Source organism: Helobdella robusta, assembly GCF_000326865.2.
Source record: "Helobdella robusta unplaced genomic scaffold HELROscaffold_61, whole genome shotgun sequence".
Taxonomy (NCBI): Eukaryota; Metazoa; Annelida; class Clitellata; order Rhynchobdellida; family Glossiphoniidae; genus Helobdella; species Helobdella robusta.
This window is the reverse complement of record NW_008705338.1, coordinates 632,345-656,791: the sequence shown is the minus strand read 5'-3', so window position 1 is coordinate 656,791 and position 24,447 is coordinate 632,345. Positions and strand designations below refer to the sequence as shown.

General features: G+C 32.0%; 4 protein-coding genes across 4 annotated transcripts in view; 3 read left to right on the top strand and 1 right to left on the bottom strand.

Annotated features, from left to right (window-relative positions):
• Positions 1–2,211: 2,211 nt before the first annotated feature.
• HELRODRAFT_180415 (hypothetical protein) lies at positions 2,212–3,906 on the top strand (the record flags this gene model as incomplete). The annotated part of the gene is made up of 1 exon (XM_009029717.1): positions 2,212–3,906. The coding sequence occupies one exon, from the start codon at positions 2,212–2,214 to the stop codon at positions 3,904–3,906; it is 1,695 nt and encodes a 564-aa protein (XP_009027965.1).
• A 5,621-nt stretch (positions 3,907–9,527) lies between these two features.
• HELRODRAFT_103086 (hypothetical protein) lies at positions 9,528–16,954 on the top strand. Its single transcript, XM_009029716.1, has 15 exons — positions 9,528–9,931; positions 10,043–10,132; positions 10,721–10,842; positions 11,147–11,346; positions 11,674–11,932; positions 12,185–12,675; positions 13,144–13,268; positions 13,421–13,522; positions 13,820–13,989; positions 14,168–14,277; positions 14,496–14,645; positions 14,941–15,060; positions 15,368–15,519; positions 15,848–15,972; positions 16,196–16,954. The coding sequence occupies exons 2-15, from the start codon at positions 10,050–10,052 to the stop codon at positions 16,357–16,359; spliced, it is 2,373 nt and encodes a 790-aa protein (XP_009027964.1). The 5' UTR covers positions 9,528–9,931; positions 10,043–10,049; the 3' UTR covers positions 16,360–16,954.
• A 188-nt stretch (positions 16,955–17,142) lies between these two features.
• HELRODRAFT_180413 (hypothetical protein) lies at positions 17,143–17,754 on the bottom strand (the record flags this gene model as incomplete). Its single annotated transcript, XM_009029715.1, has 1 exon — positions 17,143–17,754. The coding sequence occupies one exon, from the start codon at positions 17,752–17,754 to the stop codon at positions 17,143–17,145; it is 612 nt and encodes a 203-aa protein (XP_009027963.1).
• Positions 17,755–22,794: 5,040 nt separating this feature from the next.
• The window catches only part of HELRODRAFT_180412 (hypothetical protein), a gene marked incomplete at both ends in the record, with an annotated part of 8,098 nt that continues 6,445 nt past the window's right edge, over positions 22,795–24,447 (top strand). Inside the window, 2 exons of the mRNA XM_009029714.1 lie at positions 22,795–23,071; positions 24,191–24,305. Coding sequence (XP_009027962.1) covers positions 22,795–23,071; positions 24,191–24,305 — 392 coding nt within the window. The remainder of the gene's footprint in view (positions 23,072–24,190; positions 24,306–24,447) is intronic.

Sequence of the window (24,447 nt, the reverse complement as noted above, 5' to 3'; positions counted from 1 at the left end):
TACTACTAATTTAACTACTAGACAACTATGGTCAATTTTATCACTTTTAGTGCTACTATAAAAGCTGAAAATACTTCTACTGATTTACTAATTTTCAAGTATAGCTACTTTTATGGAATGGGAGAAATTTAAACGATAGTAATAGTCAAGGTGTTGGAGTTGGTCGGACGAAAAATCTCCGACCAACTCCAACACTCTGGTGATAGTACAACTAATGCTAGTAGTACTAATGCTACCTCATCCTCTTTCTCTACTTCTATGACTAATTTTCATCCAGAAATTTTGCAAAATATCCTAGCATGAATATGTTTATGTAGATGTGTGAATGTTTCTTTCCACATTTAAAATTTTAAATCAACCAGAGAAGAAAAAAATCACTATTTTGACTATTTTTCGTTTGTCCGTCTTTAGATTACACTTTTTTTTTCAAACCATTCAAAGTTGATTTTACGGTAACTGTTAATCTCATTAACTTTTGAATACAAACAATTTATATAAATTACAGTATGAAGACTTGATCGAATAGGAACTTCATTTGATAAGCAAAGCAGCTTCTGAGCGATTAGCAAGCGCTTCAAGATAAAAAAAAAACATGAAAAGAAGCGAAAAAATCTGAAGAACAAAACTTATTTTCTAATTTTGTTTGCAAATTTCAAAAAACTAATACTATTTCATTAGTTAAATACAAAATTGATGTATACTACCCTTGCAATATAATGATTATTCGATTATTCTACCTAGGTACTTGATTCACGCCATTATATTAACGAATTTTGTTTAAAAATAAAGTTTTATAAAAAGTTTTTGATAATTTTTTGAACATTTCATAAAAGTGCCAAGTTAAACGAAATCTTTTCATCCAAAAATTTTACTTCCGATATTCTAAAAATTATTGAAAATTTTACCTCTGCTGGCAGTGACGTCACTACTACGTCATCGCATAAAATGTGAAATGAAAGACAAATTTATAATAAATTTATATTTTACGTTTATTTTTATCTGAAATTAAATTTAAATCAGAAAATTTTATTTAAAGAAAAAACATAATTTGTTTCCAGTCTACAGCATAATTTCAATTAAATTAAGCGCCAAATGAATAACTTGCCAAAATTTTTCAATTTAAAAATCCCTAGTGAAATTAAAGTAAATAACTGCAAAGTCTGACCAAAATTGTTAGAAAAAGTCGTAAATTTTCATCAATTTAATCAATCTCAAAAAAGTTCGAAAGTAATACCTTTTTAACCTATAAAGCCGAAATAAAAAAAAACTAGACAAATACGTAAATAAGCAAGCAAAGAAAATATAAAAAGGTTTGAATAAGCAAATAATTTAATAACAAATTTATCAAAAAATCAATTGAATTCATGGATAAATAAATAAACAAAAATGTATCAACTATAAAAATATGTAAAAAAAAAAGTTAAAAATACCATGCAAACATTTGGGCAGACAAATCTATTTTCAGCTCGTGGATTCTTGTTAATGGAATAAAAATAGAAATAGAGAATCGAAATGTCACACCTAATGATCTTCTCGAACTAACAGGAGAAAGAACCGACTTTACTATAAACCTTTTTTTAAATATTTAAAAAATTTGATCATGTCTATTAGCCACCTTTCGCTTTTGATTTAAATTTATATTTTGTTCAATAAAATATTAAACATTCATTAAAATAATCATATTAAATAGAATTGAATAAAATTTAGATAAAAAAATCCTTGTTTGTCTGCATGTTTATAACATCATTATAATCAAGAAATTTTAAAATAGAAATTGAGCTATAGAACTCAAACTCAAAATTGAAACTTAAACACAAAATTGAAACTTAAACTTTACATAAATTTTTAATTAAATCCTATTAGTTAAACCTTTTGCAAATCGCAATGAATTCAATGCAGGACCAAACGTATATTGCATGCCATGACGACTTGAGCAACAAACACACTCACTGATCCTGCATACAATTAGTGCATGCAGTTCTGATGACTCATATAAAAGGTATGTTCTGAAGTTGTTGGCCGTGCAGAAATTAATGTTAAGATTATAAATGTTGATGTTTCAACTTAAAAAAAATCAATTATTCTTACAAATATATTACATTTCATTTAAGATTTTTAATAAAATTAAAACTGTTTTATCTATGAAAAATGGTTTTGAAATATTTTGAATCATTTAGATTTTTATCTCTTTTAAAAATTTGTTATCACTAAATGAATAATAAAAGTTACAGAAGTGAAGGAGATGAGTTTCTCAGAAATTATTTTTCCGACTTGAAGATTCTGGTCGAAGGGATAGCCGTAATAATTTCCCTTCTCGTCAACGGGTATGTCCTCATCTCAACATGTCGAATTTCAAGATGGAATCGGTCGGTTTGTTTTCGACGGCAGTCCCTCTATACCTTGCTTTTCGTTAATTTAACGGTCGTCAACCTCATCAGTGCATTTCTGATGTGGTTCTCCAACAACGTTTTCATCATTTCCGGGAAGTGGCCCTGGCTTCCGCTCTCTGCAGACCAGCTTGGCTTGTGTCGCTTCATGGCTGTCTTTGTCTACCTGAGTGTCATATCCATGATCATCAACGTCGAAGCCACTGTTATTATTTTTGGATTCTCGGTGGTGCAGTGTGTGGCAGTAAGCTGTCCACTCAAGCAAATATTTCTACTGACCAGGAGAAATGTTAAAGTGTTTCTCTTCACTTGCTGGATGGCCGTTTTCGTCGGCTGGCTAGTTATTTCTGTGTTTTTGCTCCCAGACTCCAGGCAGACGTTCATTCACAATTCCGTTCAACCGACCAAACTTCACAACGCTTCAATTGTGAGAAACAATTCTCTTGTGCAATGCCAAAACTGCGACAGCTGTAACAAAATTATAACAATTTTTTATAACAACGAGTCAAACAGTTTCAACTTCTCTTATGACGACATTTGCTCAAAATTCGACATGATTGGAGAGATTTCATCTTACGCTTTCAACACCTGCATTGTTGTTATACTTATTTTTTTCACTCTAGCAGTTCTGCTCCTGATAACAACTTTCTTCAAAATTAAAAAAGCGAGCCAGAAATTATTGGCATTATCATTGAGTTCGTCGGCAAATAAACAGAAAAACAGGAAAGCATCGTTTTGTTGCGAAAACAGCTGCTCGGTTAATCATAACAGCTTCTCGAACGACACCAACAAACAACAAAAATGTTCGGTTGAGCTTCACGATGATAATAATTTCCACAATAACAACTACAAATACTCAGGCAATAAGATTAACGGATGTTTTCTTAAATCATCAACCAACAAAAACATAAGAAGCTTGAACATTGAGAGATCGTTCCCTCGAGATAGGCACGATGGATCTCCACGTCGTCTCTGTATATGCTATCACTCTTCACTGCCAAATTCCGTTGCACCAAAAATTAAATTGGACAACAAAACGCTTCACATTATGAATGCAATCGATGACTTCAAATGTGACAGCAACAATTTAGACACATCAACCAATGAAAGCAAACGTCCATACAAATACAAACATTATTACGAAAAGAATCACACGTTCAAAAATAACCGCATTGAAAACGGTGACAATCAAAACGCTAAGGTAAAATTTTTCAGAGTTTCAAGTTCGAATCATGCCAGCAACAAATACTTCTGTTCACGCAATCCATGCACACGCAACGACAAGCGAGCATTCTTTACCATCGCTTTGCTGACCACTGTCTTGACCATCTATCTACTGCCAATGATCATCATCAACCTGCACTCCGACCATAATGACCACAGCACCTCCCTCTTCTACTTCGTTACTGTCACAGCCTACGCCAAGTTCATCATTGATCCCATCATATTTGGATGCCGAATGTCCGCCGTGCTTCACAAGCTCTCAAGATGCTTGCACGCTCGCAAATATAAATCATGACTCGGCAAGCAAGTTTTTGCTCTAAGTAAAAACTACATAGGTTTGTTGGTATTTTGACATTGACCAAAATTTAATACCTCCAAGATCGAATATCATTCATGGATGAATTTGAAAAAATTAGTTTTATTTACAATGACGCTAACATTAACTAACACGACTAACTAGCAACAACAACTAACTAACAACTCACAGCAATAAACAAACATAAAAGACACATCAGCGTAAACCATGAAAATTAAAAGTAAACTTCAGTACCACAGACCCAAACACACATGGATGTTAAGCCCAAATTGAAATGGACGGAAAAGAACTCGCTTAATGAAAGAAGATGATTTATCGACGTGCCAGCATTGATACATTCGTGATTGCTAAGCTTAGTTCATCATTCGCTGCAGTTTCATATTTTCCAGTTCTGTCACGCTGTCACATTCGTATTATTGTTCTTACTCATTTTAAATGAAACTGTTGCATTTCATTTGCATGTGCGTAAATCAGGATATTTTTATTTGGTATCTCGTCAATGACAGCCATTATCAATATTATTATAATTATTATATAATAATAATAATTATTATTATGGAAATTATTTTTTTAGGTTTCATTACGAAAAGTCAGAAGAAAATAAAATTTAAGTGGTTTTCTTCCAGTTGAATAACATTGGCGGACGTTAACTGCAGCAGACTGAATGCATTGGTTGTTTGGTCTTTCTTGTCTATGAAAAATAAAATTATTTCCTAAATTTTTATACTTTAATAGTTATTTCAGATAAAAATAAGCACGTCGATATAAATTTTATTAAAATGTTGTACAATTGTTGCTATGTGAGAAATAATACATGTTTATGAACTGCTTTCGTTGAAAATTATTTTTAAATTATTAGTTTGAAAGTAATTAATAGCTAAAGTTTATTAGATTGGAAGCATACCTCGTGAAATCTCATTTTACAGCGCGCTGTTCAAATTTTTCAAATCATAGAATGATTTAATGGTACGCTGGCAAGAAGGCATAGATACCTAAGAAAAAAAAACACTTTAAAGATGATGAGGATATGTTTGTTGTTTTCAAAATCTGAAATGAAAAATAATTTTGTTTGTTCTAGAAAGATTTGCGATATAAATGCAAAAAACCATAAATATTATGTATATATATTCATGAAAAAACCTATTTTAGCTAATATTTGATAAAACGGCCACTTCTAAAAACTTGCTTAATTTATTTAATTACGAGATTTAAAATTATATGAAGTGGTAATATATATCCATGGTGGTAACTTTTAAAAAATTTTCGTATCAAACGTTATTTTTCTACAATTATTTCTAGTTGGGCATATTTCAAATTTTTTCAAAATTTAAAATAAATAAATAAATAGTTTCATCAAATAAATGTCATTCAAAAAATTCTTGTAAAATTAAAAGAACATCTTGAATTATTAATTCAACTGCCTGGAAAAAAGTGTTGAAAATTTTTTAGATTTTTCGCGAAATTTTGCCGCTGAAAATTTTTTCTCTGCTTTAAAAAAGTAAATTTGTTGTAAAATGTAGGAACGAATGCAAATACCGCATTGTAGTAACGATCGGTTACTGGGGCCAATCCAGACTACATCGAAATTGTGTACCAAAATTTTGAATTTTAACACCTAAAAACACACCAATAAGTTATATTATAATTTAAATGATTGCAGTGTCTTGTTTATTTTTGTTTGGTCTAACGAGATAAAAAAGGGAAATAATTACAAAATAATTTTTTGGGGTAGGTAAAGCATACTCATCGAAATTTTTGGTTTAGACTATCATAAATACAATTAATTGTACATTACCATCGGTATATGGTAGAGTCCCGAGCAGAGAAGATTTTTCCAAACCGCTACCGCCCGGATCCGATCCGCGAAAAGGTAACCTAAATAAACTTTTGAGGAAGGATATTCATGTATGATGCATGTATGTCGGAGGTGGGCAAACTTTTTGCTGTGAGGACCGCATTGGGAGCTATCCATCCATCCGTCCATCCATCCATCCGTCCGTCAGTTTGTTCGTTCATTCAGTCATTCATGCATTCATTCATTTTTTCATTCACATACTACCTTGTTTTTATTTTTTCATCCTCATCCTCATTGTCATCATAATCATCATCTTCTTCATCCTCATCCTCTTCATCATTCTCATCGCCGTATTCATTATTATCTCTACATACAAGACATAACAAATGTTGTAATCTTCTCTCATCATTGCTGTAGCAGCAGGGGATATTCTGTGTATGATATATTCCGTCATTCTATTCGAATATTTCTCAAAGGTTTAAAGCGAACTCCTCCATGTTTATTACGTTACAGCTTCCATGGAAACCATCAAAAGAACTCAAGAAAATAATTTTTTCTTGAGAAATTAATAACAAATTTGATAACTTTCTCGTTATTTCTTTATTAAATATTTTCTTTTATGTTCATTTTTGTTAATTTTGTCCAATTATGAAGAATAATTGCCTTCAATCTTGCAATAAGTGCTTCGGTTTAATTATAATTAATAATTTCATAATACCATGGGGGATCTAGGAAGGAGGGGGTTCGGGCACGCCTCCTCCCCATCAGACAGACCGTGAAAGAAGAAAATATCCAAAACTCCGTGTAAAATTTTAAAATGTAATAATAAAGCGAACGGAAATTAGCGATAAAAATGACATCAACTTGAAAATTTTGAAAATCACCCCCCCCCCACGTTAACCGGAATAAACGGAAATTAGCAAATATTAATAGGTCATCAACTTTAGAAATTTCAAAATCATTCTTCATCACCGCAAAATTTTGGAAAAACCACTAGATTTGTTTAAACAATGGATATATAATATATATCCATTGTTTAAACTCATCCATTGGTTACAACCATATTATTTGAATGGTAATACCAGCAACCACGTTTGAACCTTTTTATGTTGTACAGTTAAACCTAACAATCAGGGGTGGCAAACTACGGCACGTGAAGCTATTTTATGCGGCCCGCGAGACCAAAAAAATGGTTGTCCATTATGACCAAAAAAAGAGCCACAAATCTTAAACAATTCTCATCCCTCCCCCGGGTCGAAAAAATTTGCTATAAAAGTACATTTGTGGCCCTTCAAAGGTAAAATTGTTCTCAATGCGGCCCTCACGTCAAAAAGTATTCCAACCCCTGCTCTAAGTAGTGACGAGCGTATTTCAAATTTCATGGCTTTTATTAACATTAATTTCAATATCGTCTTATTATCTATTCTTATCATCATTATAATCTTATTATCGCTATAATTTTATCATCTACTATTATTATTATTATTGTTTCTCGTAATACTGATAACAAATTAGATGTTAGTAAGGGCTTACGTTAATAACACTTTCGTTGAATGATTCTTTGAAGTGACGTTTAAATAAGTTAAAATAATTGCAAATAAATATCTAATAGTAATAATAAATAATTATAGCAATAATAATTATAACAATAAATAAAAAAAATAATTTAGAATTCCTATTATTTTTCAGACAATAAAATATAGTAAGAGTTTGAAAGAAGATTAACTTGAAAGCCTCTGCCGCGTATTTCATGCTTGACGGCTTCTTTTAATCACAATGGAAAGAGAAGAAAAGATTTTGTTTTTTGTTTCTTCAAAATAAAAAAATAATAATTTTGCTACATGTTTTTTCGCTTTTTTGTTAACTACAGAGTGTCGGAGTCGCTAGTTGTTGTCGTTAGTAGGAGTCGCGAGTAGGAGTCGCGAGTCGTAGTCGCGAGTCAGAGATTTGGGCCGGAGTCGGAATTTTTGAGTGCCCCGATTCGAAGTCGGATTTTTTATCCGACTCCGGAGAATGTTATTATTTTTTTATTCTGAAATATTTTTAAGATGGTGTTTTTTGGAAATTAAATGTGTGTAGCAATAGGTAATTTATCTGTAATACAGAAAATGAATGCTAAATGATGTCAATAAAACCACATAATTTTTTTCAGTTAGTTTTAAAACGTAAAAATAAATTAATTTTACTAAGAAAAACAATTACATTGACTGATTTTAAGAGTTTTTTAAAGTATCTTCTATTTACTAGGTATAATAAGGTAACATTATGATGCAAAAGTTAAACTTTTTTTCTGGGAGTCGGAACCCGGAATCGGAGTATGGTTAACCAGAGTGTTAACCAGAGTAGGGTTAACCTAGAAATAACCAGAGTGTCGGAGTCATATATTTTTCATCCGATTTCGACACTCTTGTTAACTCTGTAATTTTTTTTCAATATAATTTGTCCACTTCATATTATTTATTTCTCTTCTCTCTCCCTTCTCTCTCTCTCTCTCTCTCTCACTCATTTCTCTATAGCACTTACATTCATGAATGTTTGATGATCATTATTCACCTTTGAAATTATTTAGCCCATAATTTTTGTGCAAAATTGATGAGTGCTACACAAAACTAATAACTCTTTTTAGATGGATGTAGTAGTTAAAAAAATTCATGAAATAAATTATGGGTTAACGTTTAACTTTTTACTCCAACCGAAAATCAGCTTACTCAAATGTTATGCATCATCTTTAACGTCGACAATGACAATGAAAAAAATATTGGTGATTGGTGATTACATTTTAGCCCTCCCAAATAATTTCAAATGAATGCTACGTTACAATCATTAAAAAGTTCATGATCGCCAAAAATATACGAATGGATGGATATGTTTCGTATTTGTTGTCTCTATGAAAAATTTCGTAAACGTTAGCTGCTATTTTGGAAGTGATAAAAAAAGACCAGATACGAAAAATATTAAAACCACTGGCTTAAAGCTTTTGACTCAGCGTATTTGAAGAACAATGCAAAAAGTCAAATACAGTTGTGATGTATGTAATCCTTTTCTACCGTCACTCATTTTCTGACTAACTTTAATTTGGCTTTTCAAAAAAATTTACTACCTATAATCATGATCAACGCTGCTTTTTTGTTTAATGAAAAAAACATGATAGGGTAATATAGAGTAACTTTTTAAAGCAAACTTTTAATATTTTTCACATTTAAATGATGTGTTGATTTCAAAACACCAACGAGTTTGACGCCAACAATAATTTATTTTTTCAATCCATGAGCTGAGCCAAAAAATAAAACTATTCGGTTGGGCTAGATGGATCAAAGGGATGGACATCCAATGATGGGTCCCATCAAAGGGTGAACCCTGGACATCCAATGGCGGATGCCAATAGCACGTGGGACAATATGCAAAATACAGATAGGTATAACATAAAAACACAACATAACAGGGTTTAAAGTGGTCGAGAAGATTAGAGCCTGTGAGAGAACCACTGCGAGATAAGTGTCCTAATATCCTAACTTTCCGAGCTTGATCTTGAAACTGTTGATTGATTTCGCGGAGACCGTCTCATCACTCAGATCATTCCAGGTGTCTACAACTCTACTGCTGAAGAATCTTTGCTTGACGGCACTTTCCATTTGTTTGAAGAGCTTATATCTGTGGCCTCGTAATCTTATTCTATTTTCCAGTTGAAAAAATCTGGGGTTTCTTCTTTCTTGGTAATCAAGTTGTTTGCCTGTATCAGTTCAATTTTTATACCTGTATAATCATATCTCCTCTACCCATATTCTTATTAAATTGTTTCAGATGAAAATAGTCCTAGTACATAGATAAAACCACATATTTAGAGTAAAACATAATAGGATGATTAAAAAGGATAAATAGGATATTCTGACTAAATTGATGGGATAAAATATACCACAAGCCATCTCTAGACAATGGCCAACTAATTCGCTGTAGAAAACAAAAACATTGGTCGGCTCTTTAAATAAAATCTTGTTAATTAAAATTAATTAATTAATTAAATTATTTCATTTATTATAATTCATTTTTTGAATCTAGTTTCTAGTAGATCGATAAATTTTAATTTTCAACCTTTTTAAAAAAATTTTCGATGTGATGATAAAATTTGAATTTTGAAAGTAAATTTCCTGAAGAAGATTAACATTAAAAAAATTAAACATTAAAATTTAATTTAAATAAAAGTTTTTTAAGGTAGGTTGTTATTTTATTTTTTATTTTAGTTATTAAATTGTTTTCATATGAAATCTTTATTTTATATTTATTATTGAATTGAATTATTCATTTAATAATTTGTAATCACAGTGTAGCAATGATGAAGAAGTCTGAGGAATGTGATTTTCAGTGGATTGAGTTGTCAAAAGGCAAAGATGCAAGAGGCCAACAACTATATGAGTTAGTTTATTTATTTATTTATTAATATATTTTATTTATAATTAGTCAATCAGAGTTGTCTTTGGTTTAGTTTTTAGTACTAGTTAATTAGTTGCTTAGTTGGTCAGACATTTTTTCAATGATCTATTAAAAATTTTCATCTAATGAAATAATTCATATACTTTTTTCCTGTAAGGTTTTATTAAATTTTTTTAGCAAATGTCAAAATTGATTGATGATTGATCATTTGATGATCTTCTATTGAAACTTAAATTCAATATTAAGCCATTCTTTGTTTGACTTTAATTTATTTTAAGTAATGTTTACAGACACAGTAATAAAAGTTGATTATAAAATACAAGTATCTTGAAAGAATTCTTTGTCATTATGGTGAACATTGAGCTTCATCTCAATGTTCACCAATTTATATATATTTATTTGACCTGCTTTGCTTACTACTGTTATCATCTGAACATTAGATCAAATAATTTAAAGATTAAAAGGGAAATTTATTAAAATGAAATTGAAATTAGTGCACTTTTACAACTCTGGGTCTCCTGCTTCTGTTACAGACGAATGAAAAATCTTTTGAATTTGAATTGTTGACAGAAGTTGCATGGTGAATGATGCATTGATATCCTCTGGTGATTACGTCCTCATCAACAATTACGACGATCCTGAGAATGAAAACACTGCCTACATCGCAAAAATCGTCAAAATGTTTCACTCAGGTCCGTATATCTTTTTCTTCATCGCCTTCATCTTCATTTCATTATTTTAATTTTATTTCATTACCAACATTGCTTAAATATGTTAATATGTAGAAGAGTAGATTGTTTTAACCAGTCTAATGTTTCATAACAATTTTGTATTATTGTATTAAAATAATAATAATAACATCTACCACAGATTCAAGTCAATTAACTTGTAATATTTTCAATTAAACAATTAACTATGATATGATTAATTAATTAACATATAATTGATCAATTAATTGAAATGTAATTAACTAGCTACTGACTGAATTATTTGCAGAGGCGAAACGAACCGCCCCTCATCGAGCGACAGTCTCGTGGTTTGCTCGTCTGCACGACATGCCAGCACATGTCAGAAACAAGTTTCCATTGACGCCTGCATCTCCACCATCGCCATCTTGTCGTCTCCAGGAAATTTTCCTCAACACCATGAACTTTGAAAACAACATCGATTTGGAGACCGTGTTGAAAAAAATTTATGTCGGTTTTGTGCACGTCTTAACTAGAATAGAATGGATGGATGGATGTCTTTGTGAAGGAATGATAAGAAAAAATTTATATTTTATTATCGTTTGTAATTGCAACTTTTAGTAATTAGTAAATGAGGAATGTTGTTATTTTCATTATGAGGCATCATGCATTGCCACAATTAAACACGACATCGCTCAAAATTAGCGCTATAAAATTAGCTCTACAGGTGTCTCATTATCATTAGTAATGTTGCTAATAAAACAGAGTGATAAATATTTTGTGAGTTAATCATTCGTACACTGTCCTAATTACTTCAGTTTTGAATTTCATTTGCAGGTCACAGATATCTCCAGAGAGGACAACACTAGTAAAACTGGAATGAACTACGACAGCAGCTGCAACAATCATTTTGTCTTCAAAGGACGTGTGTATGATGGCAAAAGTATAACAGATGAAAAAAACAAAGAGAATCAAAATGATGGTGATGATGGTTTCAACCTGATTTCAAGGTCAGGTCGCAAGCTGAAGAAGGTCGTCATGGATCTCAGTCCCGATGTCAACTTGCAAAAAAACAGGAGAGCTTCCACTGCTACTGGTTGGTTGGTTGGTGGGCTGGCTGGCTGGCTGATTAAACGATTGGTTGGTTAGTTAGCAGGCTGGTTGGCTGGCTGGTTAAATGATTGGTCTGTTGGTCAAATTACCAGCTGTTTGAAATTTTGTATGATATTAGTGATGCTAATGGTTTAATTGTGATGCCAATGGTTTAATTGAAGCGTTATAATGTTATTAAATCATTTTAAATGCATTACATCGGTTGCAACCTTTTAGATTTAATGATAATTAACAGATGGCTATAGAGGATCATGCAAGAAAAGCTTGTTTGCCTCTGCCACCACTCCAAGCAACAGCACTGCTCTCTCCATAACGTGCACTCCTTCCGCACGATCCACAAGACACTCCTCCACAGCACCCGACACACCTTCCAGCAAACATTCCAACGACACGCCTCGAAGCACTGCCGCAAGAAGGAAAAGTACAACTAACCTTCAGAAGTCATCGTCTGCAGCTAAGGCTAAACCTAAATTGAAAGTCACAAAAAACACTGATGACGGTGATGACGTTGAGTATGATGATCTCCTTAGAGATGATGATGGTGATGATGATGAAGATGATGACAGTGATTATAATTTTGATGAAGCTGACCTGTCAGGATCCAGTACACCACCACCATCGTCGCCATCGGTGTCTTCGGATGGTGATGGTGGTGATGGGAGGAGACTACCTCATAGAAGATCAACTCGTTCTAAGAAAAAGTTTACAAAGATTAAAAATAGAAAGGTGGCAATTTTTTATATTTGTGTGTTTTGGTTTTTTAGCTTTTATTTTTTAATTTCATGTTCTTTATGTTTAGGTTGAGGTGTATGTGTGAGTTGACACATGAAATGTTGAAGGCATTCGTGTTGCAAGTGCTTCAAAAATAAAATATGAATGGATCAGTCGTTTTTAATCCGTCTCTCTTTAACTAACTTTAAATCACAAATTGTAGGTGCATATAGTCTGCATATGTCTGCTGTGTTGTTGTTGTTGTTGTTGTTGTTTGAGGTGTGGTGTCATCTATTTCACAAATAGGCAAAATAGGGATGGTAATGACATGGGATAGTTAGCTGGAACTGCCATGATAAATGTATTTAACGTAAGCAGTTAATCTGATCTCATATTACAACCTTCATATCAGACTTACATACATTTTTTCTTTCAACTGAAGGATTCATTCATCTGTTTATTTCAAAATAACTTGATGAGAAGCAGACAAGCAGGACCAACAGCGTATATGTAACACGCTCAGATGGTGTCGGAGAGTTCATAACTGGATGCAAGCTCTCATCCATCTCTCTCAAGGACAAATCCAATCTGCAGCTGATCAGAGAAAGGTAGAGGAGGATAATAATAATGATGGTGATGATGATGACAACTGAAACACTACACAATAACACGCTGCTACATACTACACAACCAACAACAACAAACGACCCAACCAACAACAACAAACTACACAGCCAACAACAATCACGTTTGAATGTAGATTGCATCTGGCAGTTGTTCCAGATGATCTACCATGCAGGGAGGAAGAGTTTGCTGACATCTACCAATTCATCAGGAACAAGATCATTGATAGGTCTGGAGGGTAAGTAACTATTACTACTGTTTGTTGTCGTTGTTGTTGTTGTTGTTGTTGTGTTGTTGTTGTTGTTGTTGTTATTAATAGAGAGATATTGATGATTGATATCACATTATTCATCATTAACATGTCAACAACGCACAGCAATACAGACAAGTACACAACAACCACTCTTTAAACAAACAACAACCACACCTTAGACAAACAACAACCACGCCACAAACAACTACCTCGTTCACTCTGACAAACAACTACCACGTTCACACAAACACTACAAAGCACAACTTAACGAACACGACAAAGGTGCATGTACATCTCTGGGGTGCCAGGGACGGGCAAGACGGCCACAGTCCGACAGGTGATGTCCATCCTGCATGACGAACACCTCAGCGGTGACCTGGCCATGTTTAAGTATATCGAGGTCAATGGCATGAAACTCGTCGATCCACACCATGCAAATGTCGAGATATTGAGGGTTGGTGAGATTGTCTGTGGAACTCTTGTAACACCTATTGCCTCCCCACTCACACACACACACACACACACACACACACACACACACACGTGGCAAATGATATCTGAGAACTTTTCACATTCTCATCATACATTTGTAATCAACTGTCATTTTTGTTTATCACCTTTTTGACGTTCAGCAACTGACAGGTCAGAAAGCCACTGCGGAACATGCATGTAACTTGTTGGACAGGAGGTTCAAAACAGAGGATCCCCATCGAGTGCCTGTCGTGCTGCTTGTTGATGAGGTTCTGCTGTTTTCTTTCGCCTCTATTGCTGTCTCGTGCTGCTTCATTGATTCCACTGTGGTTCTTTGTGTTTATGTGCTTTGTCGTTTTTGTAAATTTTTCTTTAAATATTTCGTCATTGTTTTAATATTAAAAACAAATGCCAGACTCATTTATTTAAACTCTCCAATGCCAACGCCACTAAATAATTGAACTGCAACCCGTATTTGATCGACCAGCTTGACTTATTGTGGACCCGCAAGCAGACGGTGATGTACAATTTGTTCGACTGGCCGTCGTACAAATACTCGCAACTGATTGTCATCGCCATTGCCAACACCATGGACCTGCCCGAGAGGATGCTGATGTCCAGGGTGGCCAGTAGGCTTGTACGTTAACTGCATCTTACTACGTTCGCAATGCTATGTGCCTCTTCTGTGTAACTACATATATGTGGTCATTGAACCTACATGTTAATTAATTAGTCGAACTGATGTGTATGATTGCAGATTGTAATTAATTGCAGGACATTGTTCATTCAATATTTATGAAAATTACACTAACAATATGATGAAGATGTTGATGGTGATAATAACGTTAATAATGGTGATATGAAGATGGATCAACAGATGCAATGGTGATAACAATAATGATGATGATGATGATGATGCCGTTGTAACACAGGGTTTGACCCGTCTGACCTTTCAGCCATACAACCATCATCAGCTGCAGGAGATTGTCCTATCCAGGATCCAGGGGTTCGATGCATTCCACGAAGATGCCGTCCAGTTGGTTGCCAGAAAGGTGATCATCGTCATGATGAATGAGATGATGACAACCGTAACAATGACAATTGTGATGATGATGGTGATGACGATTGTGGTGATGGCGTAGATTTGCTGGTTTCTATTATCGCCTATTGGTGGTGGCAATAATGATGAGCTTAATATTTTTGGTGATGTTGGTTAGGATGATAATGATGGGGATTTTGACTGAGGTGATAACGGTATTAATAACAATTATGGTTCTAGCTACATATTAGTGCTAGCAATGTTCCACACCAATATACAGAGACGAGCAAGCGACTGACATGCTAATAAATCAATTCTAGGTGGCGGCTGTGTCGGGAGATGCTCGGCGAGCTCTTGAAATATGTCGCAGAGCAACAGAGTTGGTCACTGGTAAGGAGCAATTCATCAGCATGGTGCATGTTGATGCTGCTATCCAGGAGATGTTCTCAGCTCCATGTATGGTGGCTGTCAGGTTGGGAAATGGTGAATTAGTTGGTTGATGAGTCACTGGTTAATTTCTAAATGCATATTTATATGATAGGAATGAAAATGGATGTTGGAATTTTTCACGTTAAGTGTCGGTACTAGACTAAACCTCTATATAATTTGCTGAAACTTCCGTGTAGATATACACTTTGGACAAATGATATAAATATAAATGAATAACCTTGTCTCATCAAATACCAACTAATTTCTTTAAAACCAGGCGATATGTGATGCAAAATCCTCCAATTGAATGGTTGATGTGTTAAAGGTTGTTTTGAGTAATAAAAATTATTTAATATTTGTCTATCGCACAGAACTTCATCTTTCTTTGAGAAAATGTTCCTCAAGTCTCTTCTAAGTGAATTTCAGAGGACTGGTATTGAGGAGGCGGTTCTGGCCAATGTTTACACACAGTTTGTAGCCCTATGTCGATTTGAAGGTTAGATGTTTGGTAGCGTGCTTATGGTAAATATTTATTGCAATAGTTACATGCGTGCCCCCTAGCTGTCAAACTTTCAAAGATGCAAACCTTAACTAACTAATTAATAATACTAAGCTACTAGAAACTGCTCAATGAAATCAGGACAGTTTCAAATTCAAACCTTCTCTCGACAGCAAACAACTGGCATCGTCCTAGCAAATTTGTTTATTTATCATTGCAGGTGTAACCTCCCCCAACCTGTCGCAAGTATCTCGCATGTGCAACAAACTTGGAGGTTTCAAATTATTGTTGACGGACTCAAGCAGGAACGATATTCACCAGAAGATTCGCCTCAACATGAGTCAAGATGATTTATCCTACGCTCTCAAACAAGATAACTCATGAAAATCACTGTTCTTGTATATCATGACAGATATACGAAACACAAAACTAAACGAATATTCTTTTTAAAAGCTGGCTGTTGCAAGCATAGTCGAAAAAAACTGCATAATTCATCGAAACTGGTTCGCAGTGGCCTGTATATAAAATAACCTTTATTCAGAATGTGTGATGATTGCACGGCCTCAGCTCTTTTCATTTAAATTATTTAAATTTATTAAAGTTTGTGCCCCTTGTTGCATCAGTTTAAATTTTCATTATTTAATTGATTAAAATTTTGAGCATTATAATGAAGTCAATCACTTTCAACTTTAGATTAATTTATAGTTTTTAATAATCATCAGACGCTACATAAAAATTTTTCACGTCGTTGCTGGCTTAGCTATTAATCACATTTTAGAAAATTTGCTAATTAATTTTTTTTTAGACGTATCAGTGTTGTTTAGTTGTGTTTTCAAATTATTTCATATATTTAAAACATTTTTGGCAAATTTTTCTTGTCTTCCCATAAAATGTTCAAGTCTATACTTTGACTATTTTACAATGCCGCTTTTTGTGTTAACCTTGCTCAAAATGTGATTTATAAAATTTAACAACATGTCAGACTTATCTTCATATTGTAAACAAACAAGCCAGAAACAATATTTCACACAAATCATGTTGGTTAGTAGAATGTTGAGAATAATGTATATATTTATATAGAGAGTAAGTTCTGAACACAATTTGATAAATTTGACTGGTTATAATGAGCATTAAAAGTTCAGAACTTGTAAGTAAACAACTGCCATTTCAGCCATTCAATTTAAGGATTCTCTCAACCTGCTTCACAAATGCTGGAAAACTTGAATCACACAAACAAATGTCAATGAAATCTTTCAAATATGCTTCAATATCACTGTCAATAGAAGTCTGATGATAAATCATGGGCAAATAGCTTGTAGATGTAGGATTAATAACAGCTTTGGCAAGTTGCTGTGTGGATGCAACCCCATCCTCGGAGTTCAGAAGTTTCAGGCTATTTTTATCTTTCGTCCTGTTTGCATCTTTAGGGACTACATACGACGACAAAACTTTACAGCACGCTAAGCAGCTAACGACGGCAGTTTCTTTTGAATTATCCATGAACTTCAACCTAAACTTGTGCGTGAAACGCTGGTGTCTGATGTGAAATTGCATGTTGTCATTGTGGTACAACACCTGTACCTGGTCGGACGCGTTTAAGAGACAGACGTCTTCTTGAACTACATTATTACAAGTGATCAACAGGTGGTGGGTGTTGTAGAAAGTTATCTCGAGATCCTTGATCAATCCGTCAATTTCTTCCAACTCGTGCTGATCATCATTGTTGATCCTCGAACGGGCATATTTTTTTAGCTTATAGCGAAAAATTAAACTGGACATTGCCAAGTTAGAATAAATTTATTAAAAAATCATTAAGTTTAATTATAGAAAAACAACTCGGCCCGAGACCAAACGACAACTAGACCGAAGGTCTGAAACGCGTTTCAGTTTTTTATAAGTGGTGTCAATAAAGATACTAAATGACAAATTGTATAGAAAGACCCACTACAGACATACTTCATTGGAACTCGCGTCGTGAGAATGGAACTGTAGCACTTGAACGTTTGTATTGAAAAGAAAGCATTTGATTTGCATCATAATACAATCCTCCCGCCAATTTAGGTAAGTATAGAGAAGTGTATAAATTTCACAGATTTTTTTTAACTTTGAATTTTATTTTGATATATTAGAATTTTTTAAACCATTATAATGTATAAATGTTTAAGTTACGCAAACAGGTCAATTTGTTATAACAGTTTTCTAATATTATTGTTCCAATATTATTCTAGTTTGAAAATTTCATTCCGGCCAGTACATTTTTGTTTACTGACATTTTTTATCTTAAAAAATTTCATGCTTCAACCAAGAATTGAAAAGTCGAAAAACGGTTAAAAAATAAAATAAATAAACAAAGGTATTTAAACGCATGGAATTATATAACTGGAAGCGCCCTACCAGCGTTTTAACATTGAAAATTTTTTTCAACGGGCAAGTTACCTCTGGAAGCAAGTTCCTAAAAATTAATTATTCATGAGCATTTTGATTTATTTTTAGAAAAATCTGAGATATAATTAGAAAAAATCTTGGCCTTCCCGAAGTTATGTTAATGACTCTTTGCCGATCTACATTCAGCTCGTTTGTTAAAATTTATTTCGTTTTCAACATTCCGTGAAGTTTTAGGTTTTATAATGTGCCGTATTTGGTCGTTAAATTAAATGAATATTGCCATTTTTTTGATGCATCGGAAAAATCGAAGATTTGTAATAAGTTCGTTAGCGATCCTCATTTTTCTGAAATAAAGATTTCTTCATTCATTTTCCCAGCACCCACGAATCACGATGATTTGACAAATTTAGAGTAAGAATCATTCCTAAATTAAATTAGAATCTAGAAAACGAAAAGAAGTGGGTAAAAATTTTATTGTAAAAATGAAATGTTATTATTTAAAAAATATAACTCATGATCAATTTATATTGTTATAAATAAATTAATCAACTAATAATTTTTAAATTAAGGTGTAATTCCTGTGCATATGTCCTAAACTAGAATCTTTCAACACCCCAAAGCTTACAATACAAAGGAATATTTGCTTTCAACATAACATACCCAAACCAAATTTAATCACAGAGGAGGTTTTTAAAATTTCTTTTGGTAGTAAAAGCAAACAATCTTTTTTTTCTGTTTTAACTTTAAATGCTATGATATATATATAATTTATTAATATATTAAATTAATTATATAATAATTTGTTAAAATCAAATTCTTTAACTTAACTATTTCAACTGTAATTGACATTAATATATTAAAAAAATAATAGTTTAATTAATATTAAGCTAACATGAAATTCATTATGCTATTGATTTAATTAAATTTTATAAAACTGTTGATTTTTAATAGAATAGGTATGGAATGTTTAATAATTCTTAGTTTAACATTACTATTTATAAAATAACCCTGAAGGTGCTAGATCATGAACATGTATACTTTTATATTTATGTGTAAATTGTTATATTTCTAGCTTGTTGATTATAAAACATCTATCTTGCTATAATTAGTAATTAACTTAACTCGTAATTAGATCAGTCTTACTTTTTTTATTTCTGGATTTCGGTTTTGTTTATTTGTTGTATAACTGCAAAATGTTTGATTTACATAATTATAAATTTATCTTTCAACTATCTTGAAAAGTGAAATATATATATATATATATATAATAATAATATATATATAAGATAAAACTAAGGTTGTAGAATTTGCTTCTGATGTAATCTATTAGAAGCACTGTACAAATTCAATAAAACAATTGATTTAATAAATTTAAATAGTTGCATTTTATTATTTAATTTACTTTTATTAAAACTGCATGTTAATAGAAAACCCTTTAGTTAAGTTAAAACGTCTTAATGTTGTATATGATGATTTTTTTTATTAATTCATAATAGTGGTTTGCATTCTGTACATCATTGAAATGATTTTCCATGTTAAATAAATCTTCGTTGACACATTGTGGGAGTATGTTGCTTTCAATTACAAGTTTTTTCTTAAAACAATAATTATTTATTTTTAATAATCTTTCTGATTCTTGGCAGATCGGAAAATCATTAAAATTTATTTTTTTTACCAGAAAATAAATAAATGTATCATTTTACTTTTAATACTCCTTTTGAGGGATATGTCAATTGTCCAAGCCATTTTTCTGAAATTATTTGTAATTAAGTTTTAGTTCAGATATTGAGATATATAAAAAAAAACCTTGAGTTTTGTAAATGTAACACCATCTAAATTTTTCAAACTTAGTAAGTAGGCTTTCATTTCATAAAGTTTATCTATAGAGGCTGTCCAGGTTGCTCTTTGCAATGTATTGCTTCCATTCTCTATCCAGTATCAGTTTGCTGTTCAATATATGGAAAAGATCATTGATGTTTTTCACAAAAGCTATTGTTTCAGAAACGTCAAAAAAAAACATAAAATCCGTTTAAGAGTTCCAATGATTTAGCCACAGAGCAACTAAAGACTCAAGATGCATATTTAACTTTCATCTTATGCTTTTCAAAATTTACACGATTTTTGGTTAATTTATTTTTTAGTTTCATTTTGATTTGTTGCTGATAATTAACTAAGTTTACGATATGATTCCATTTGATTGGATTATTATTATAAAATATCATATAAGAATGAAACATATTCCTCATTAATTTCAGCATGTGGTATGCATCAAATATGATATATATTTTCTGGCCAGTTGTTGGGGACAAGAAACTTGTTTGCATGTTTGGAAATGTGAAAGAGCATCCAAGCAATCCACATGCCGAAACATTAGTGGCCAACACCCATCCATTACCAGTGAAACAACCCTAAAAAATAAATATAATGTATAAAAATTTAAACATATCTTTAAGAAAAACAAATGTTGTTTACCCTAACTCCAGCATTACGTAACTTATCAATGGCTTTCTCTATAAAATCTTTCAACTTGTGAGATGATAATTTATTTGTATAAAAATAAGCTATTGAATGCCTCCAAGCTTCTCTCAGACTAACAACATAAAAAATCAACATCTCTGAAGCAACTATGTCTTCATTCCCATCTCCATAGTTAACATATCCAATAAAGTCATCTTCACAAATAAACAATGCGTTTGATAATTTATGCTTAACATTTAACATCAATAAAATTAAATAAATTGAAAACAAATGTTTATGGTGAAATGGGAAACAAAAAAAAATCAAGAAATAAATAAAATACACAAGGAATAAACTAGCATATGCTACCAAAATATGCTATATTTTAAACTCACAATTTTACAAACAAAATATATTTTAAAAAACCTACCAATTTTCTTATTATACGTTATTTGAGGCTTTATTGATATCGGATCAAGGATTAAAGAGCATTTGCAATATTTTATTTGCTGTACATATTTCTTTATATAGCAATATTAGTTTACAGAATATCATTATTAACAAAATTTTACTTGTTCAATGTTCTCGAGTGTGGCAGTGTTAGTCCACTTTTTCTTAAAAATTGGTATGCATGAGGACCATGAAAATGCAGCTGCATATAAAAGGTCTTGTAACTATCATTATATACTTTGTTAACCCTTTTTAAATGGTATGAGTTTTTTATCTAGAAGCAAAAAAAAAACAAAAAATTAATCAAAATTTCAATTCATTTTGCTATGGTTACATAACATAAAACCTTTGTATGTAGCTAATTCATTTTTTAATTTATTACATTCATTCATAAGTTTTCTTATTGTTGCCTGCAGCATTGTGATTCTTGACTTGTAATACTTTGATTGCCTTTGCTGTTGCTTGATGAGATGTGCATCCATTAAGCAAAACGTCTAAATATGATTTAAGTTTGAAAGTAAATAGCTGCATTTAAAATTTTTCATCATATATATATATATAATATATATATATATAATATATATATATATACCCAATAAATTAAAATGAAGAAACTCTTTGTATTCTGTATTTCTTATGACAAAAAGCCATTTTACAAGGGCATCCTAATAATAATAATAAACCCATAATATAAAAACAATATAAAAAATATTTGAACATTAATTAACGATAGTTAAAAAAATAAAAAGTCAAAAATTTTAAATAAAAATACAAAAAAGCAAAGCCTCTTTTCTTCTACTGGTCTGGGCCTAGTGTCTCCTGGCACAATGTAACATTTTTAAAACTTTTAAACAAATAAACTTTATAAAATCAAAATGGATCAAATAATAAATGATTCCAAAAATTTTATATAATTCAGTTAAATTATTAAGTTAAAAATCGATTAAAAATGCCGTAGAATGATTTTAGCAGCAAAAAACGTTTACAAGAATGCCGCCGGTGGCACATTAACAGGGAAGAAGCTAAATATAGATTGGAAAACGGAAAAACCCATTGACAATTTGGTGCTAAAAAAGTTTGCTTCCAAGTTTCCTGACCTTGAGATGAAGGTCAACACTATAAAGCCATTCTTATATATAATTCAATGTTTAAACGTTAATTAAAATTTAATCCATCAAAAGCAACCATTCCACTAACGTTCCACTAACATATAGATACTTCGTTATTTTGTTGTCCTATAGCTTTTGGACACACCTAAGGCACATACAGCATATTGAAGACCAGCAAAATTTTATTTTTAAGGTTATATAAACCTGAGTTTGAACACCATCCATCACCGAAGGCATGCGTCATCATGCCTACCTACATATAATTAACCTACGTTACAAAGAATCTCCTGCTATATTTTAATTTTTTATATTATTTATTAATGCACAAAATGTGACGTAAAACGCGACGTCAAAACTGACGATTTTGTATTCAAATTATTCAAACTGGTGAAACAGGTACAAATCTTTTTTCTGTGCAATGTACTTGAAAAAAAAGTCAAAATTTTTAGACGGGGAATTGTCAGACATTGAAGATTTGAATTTAGAAAGGTTTTTCCATGCAGCTGATGTAGGAAACGTACAACGGAGGGGTTCTCGTGAGAACAAGACTGTGCCGGTAGTCATGCGTGTTTTAATAATTGCATATGGTGTAGGAGGGTATTGTAGTTGCATGGAGCGTCCTTCTGCCGTTTTATCCAGTGGCGGATCTAGGGCTGCCAATGCTCCCTCTGTTGGGAGCAGTATTTGTATTAAAAGTCAGTAAAACTTTTTGGCTTAACAGAAAAAGCACTATTTTTACTAAAAAATTTAAAATTTGAATATTTTCAAAACTCTGGCCCGCCCCGTCGATGTTTTCTAGATCTGCCACTGATTTTAAGGATAACTTAAGGATAAGGATATGCGCATTTGAAATATAAGATTGTTTAAAATAAAAAACTTCTTTGTTTTTAATATAATTGTTTATTAAAGAAACGTTAATTGAAATATTAGAAGACACGTTAGTCGACAAAAAGTGAAAAGAATACACGTGCAAGTAAGTCAAGTTAGCAATGAAAATAAGATTGTCTGAAACTATGGAAAGTCATAAATGTATTGAAACATATATAATATACATATATATTATTTCAACATTTTCCCTTGTTTCAAAACATTTTATGACATTAGTCCCATATGTCCACACAGGAGTTTCAGTCTGACTCTGCTTTGAATGGCTTCCTCGTATGTATTTGGTTCATGTACATCTAATAAATATGTCTCAGCCTGCATCACATAATCATCTAACTTCTTAGGTTTCTGCAAGCTTGACCTATCTCTGAGTTGAACTTTAACTGAATTATCTATAATCTTCTCAGTGCCATCTGTAATTTCTTCTTTTGAATCATCATTTCTACTACTTGAGTCATTTTCTGATTTGCAATTGATTTGAGGATCTGTTGTAAAATCTTTTTGAGTCTGATGTTCAAATCAGGGCTTTGGAGCGGAGCTGGAGCGCGGAGCAACCATATTCTGGTCGGAGCGTGAGCGGAGCACACAAATTTTAAGTGCTCCATGCTCCAATAATAAAAAAAAATATTTAGTTAAAAAATAAAAAAAATATTATTTTTTAATATTTTGTATCTTTTAGTTCAACTCAAAAAATTTTTTTTGTTATGATATTTAGAATCTTTCATAGCAAAGCAATGGCTTCCTTTTATACGCCATTTGTAAACACTAGTTAACTTTTTCACTAATCTTTTTTTCTGCAATCGTAAATTCGTAATCGCACATCAAAGGTAAGATTCTTATGAGAATTTTTTAAATAATATAATTTTTAATTTAAAAAGCAATACATTACTTCTTAACAAAATTTAAATTTTTAATTAAAATTAAATTAGGTCCGGATATGACTTCTAACCAAAATTTGTGTCAATCACCTATAATCGATAGTCGCTTTTTGAAAAATGATCTGGAAAATATATTTGAGTTTGAAGAAGAAAATGGACAAAAAAAGTCAGCTAGATGTAAGCTAAAAAATGATGATGTGCAATGCAATTTTCAGGCAATGGGAACAAGTGTGTCAAAAAAGTTTAATCTTTGGCGTCATGTGAAACGTAATCATCCTAAAATCTATGATGAGTTAGTAAAACAAAAA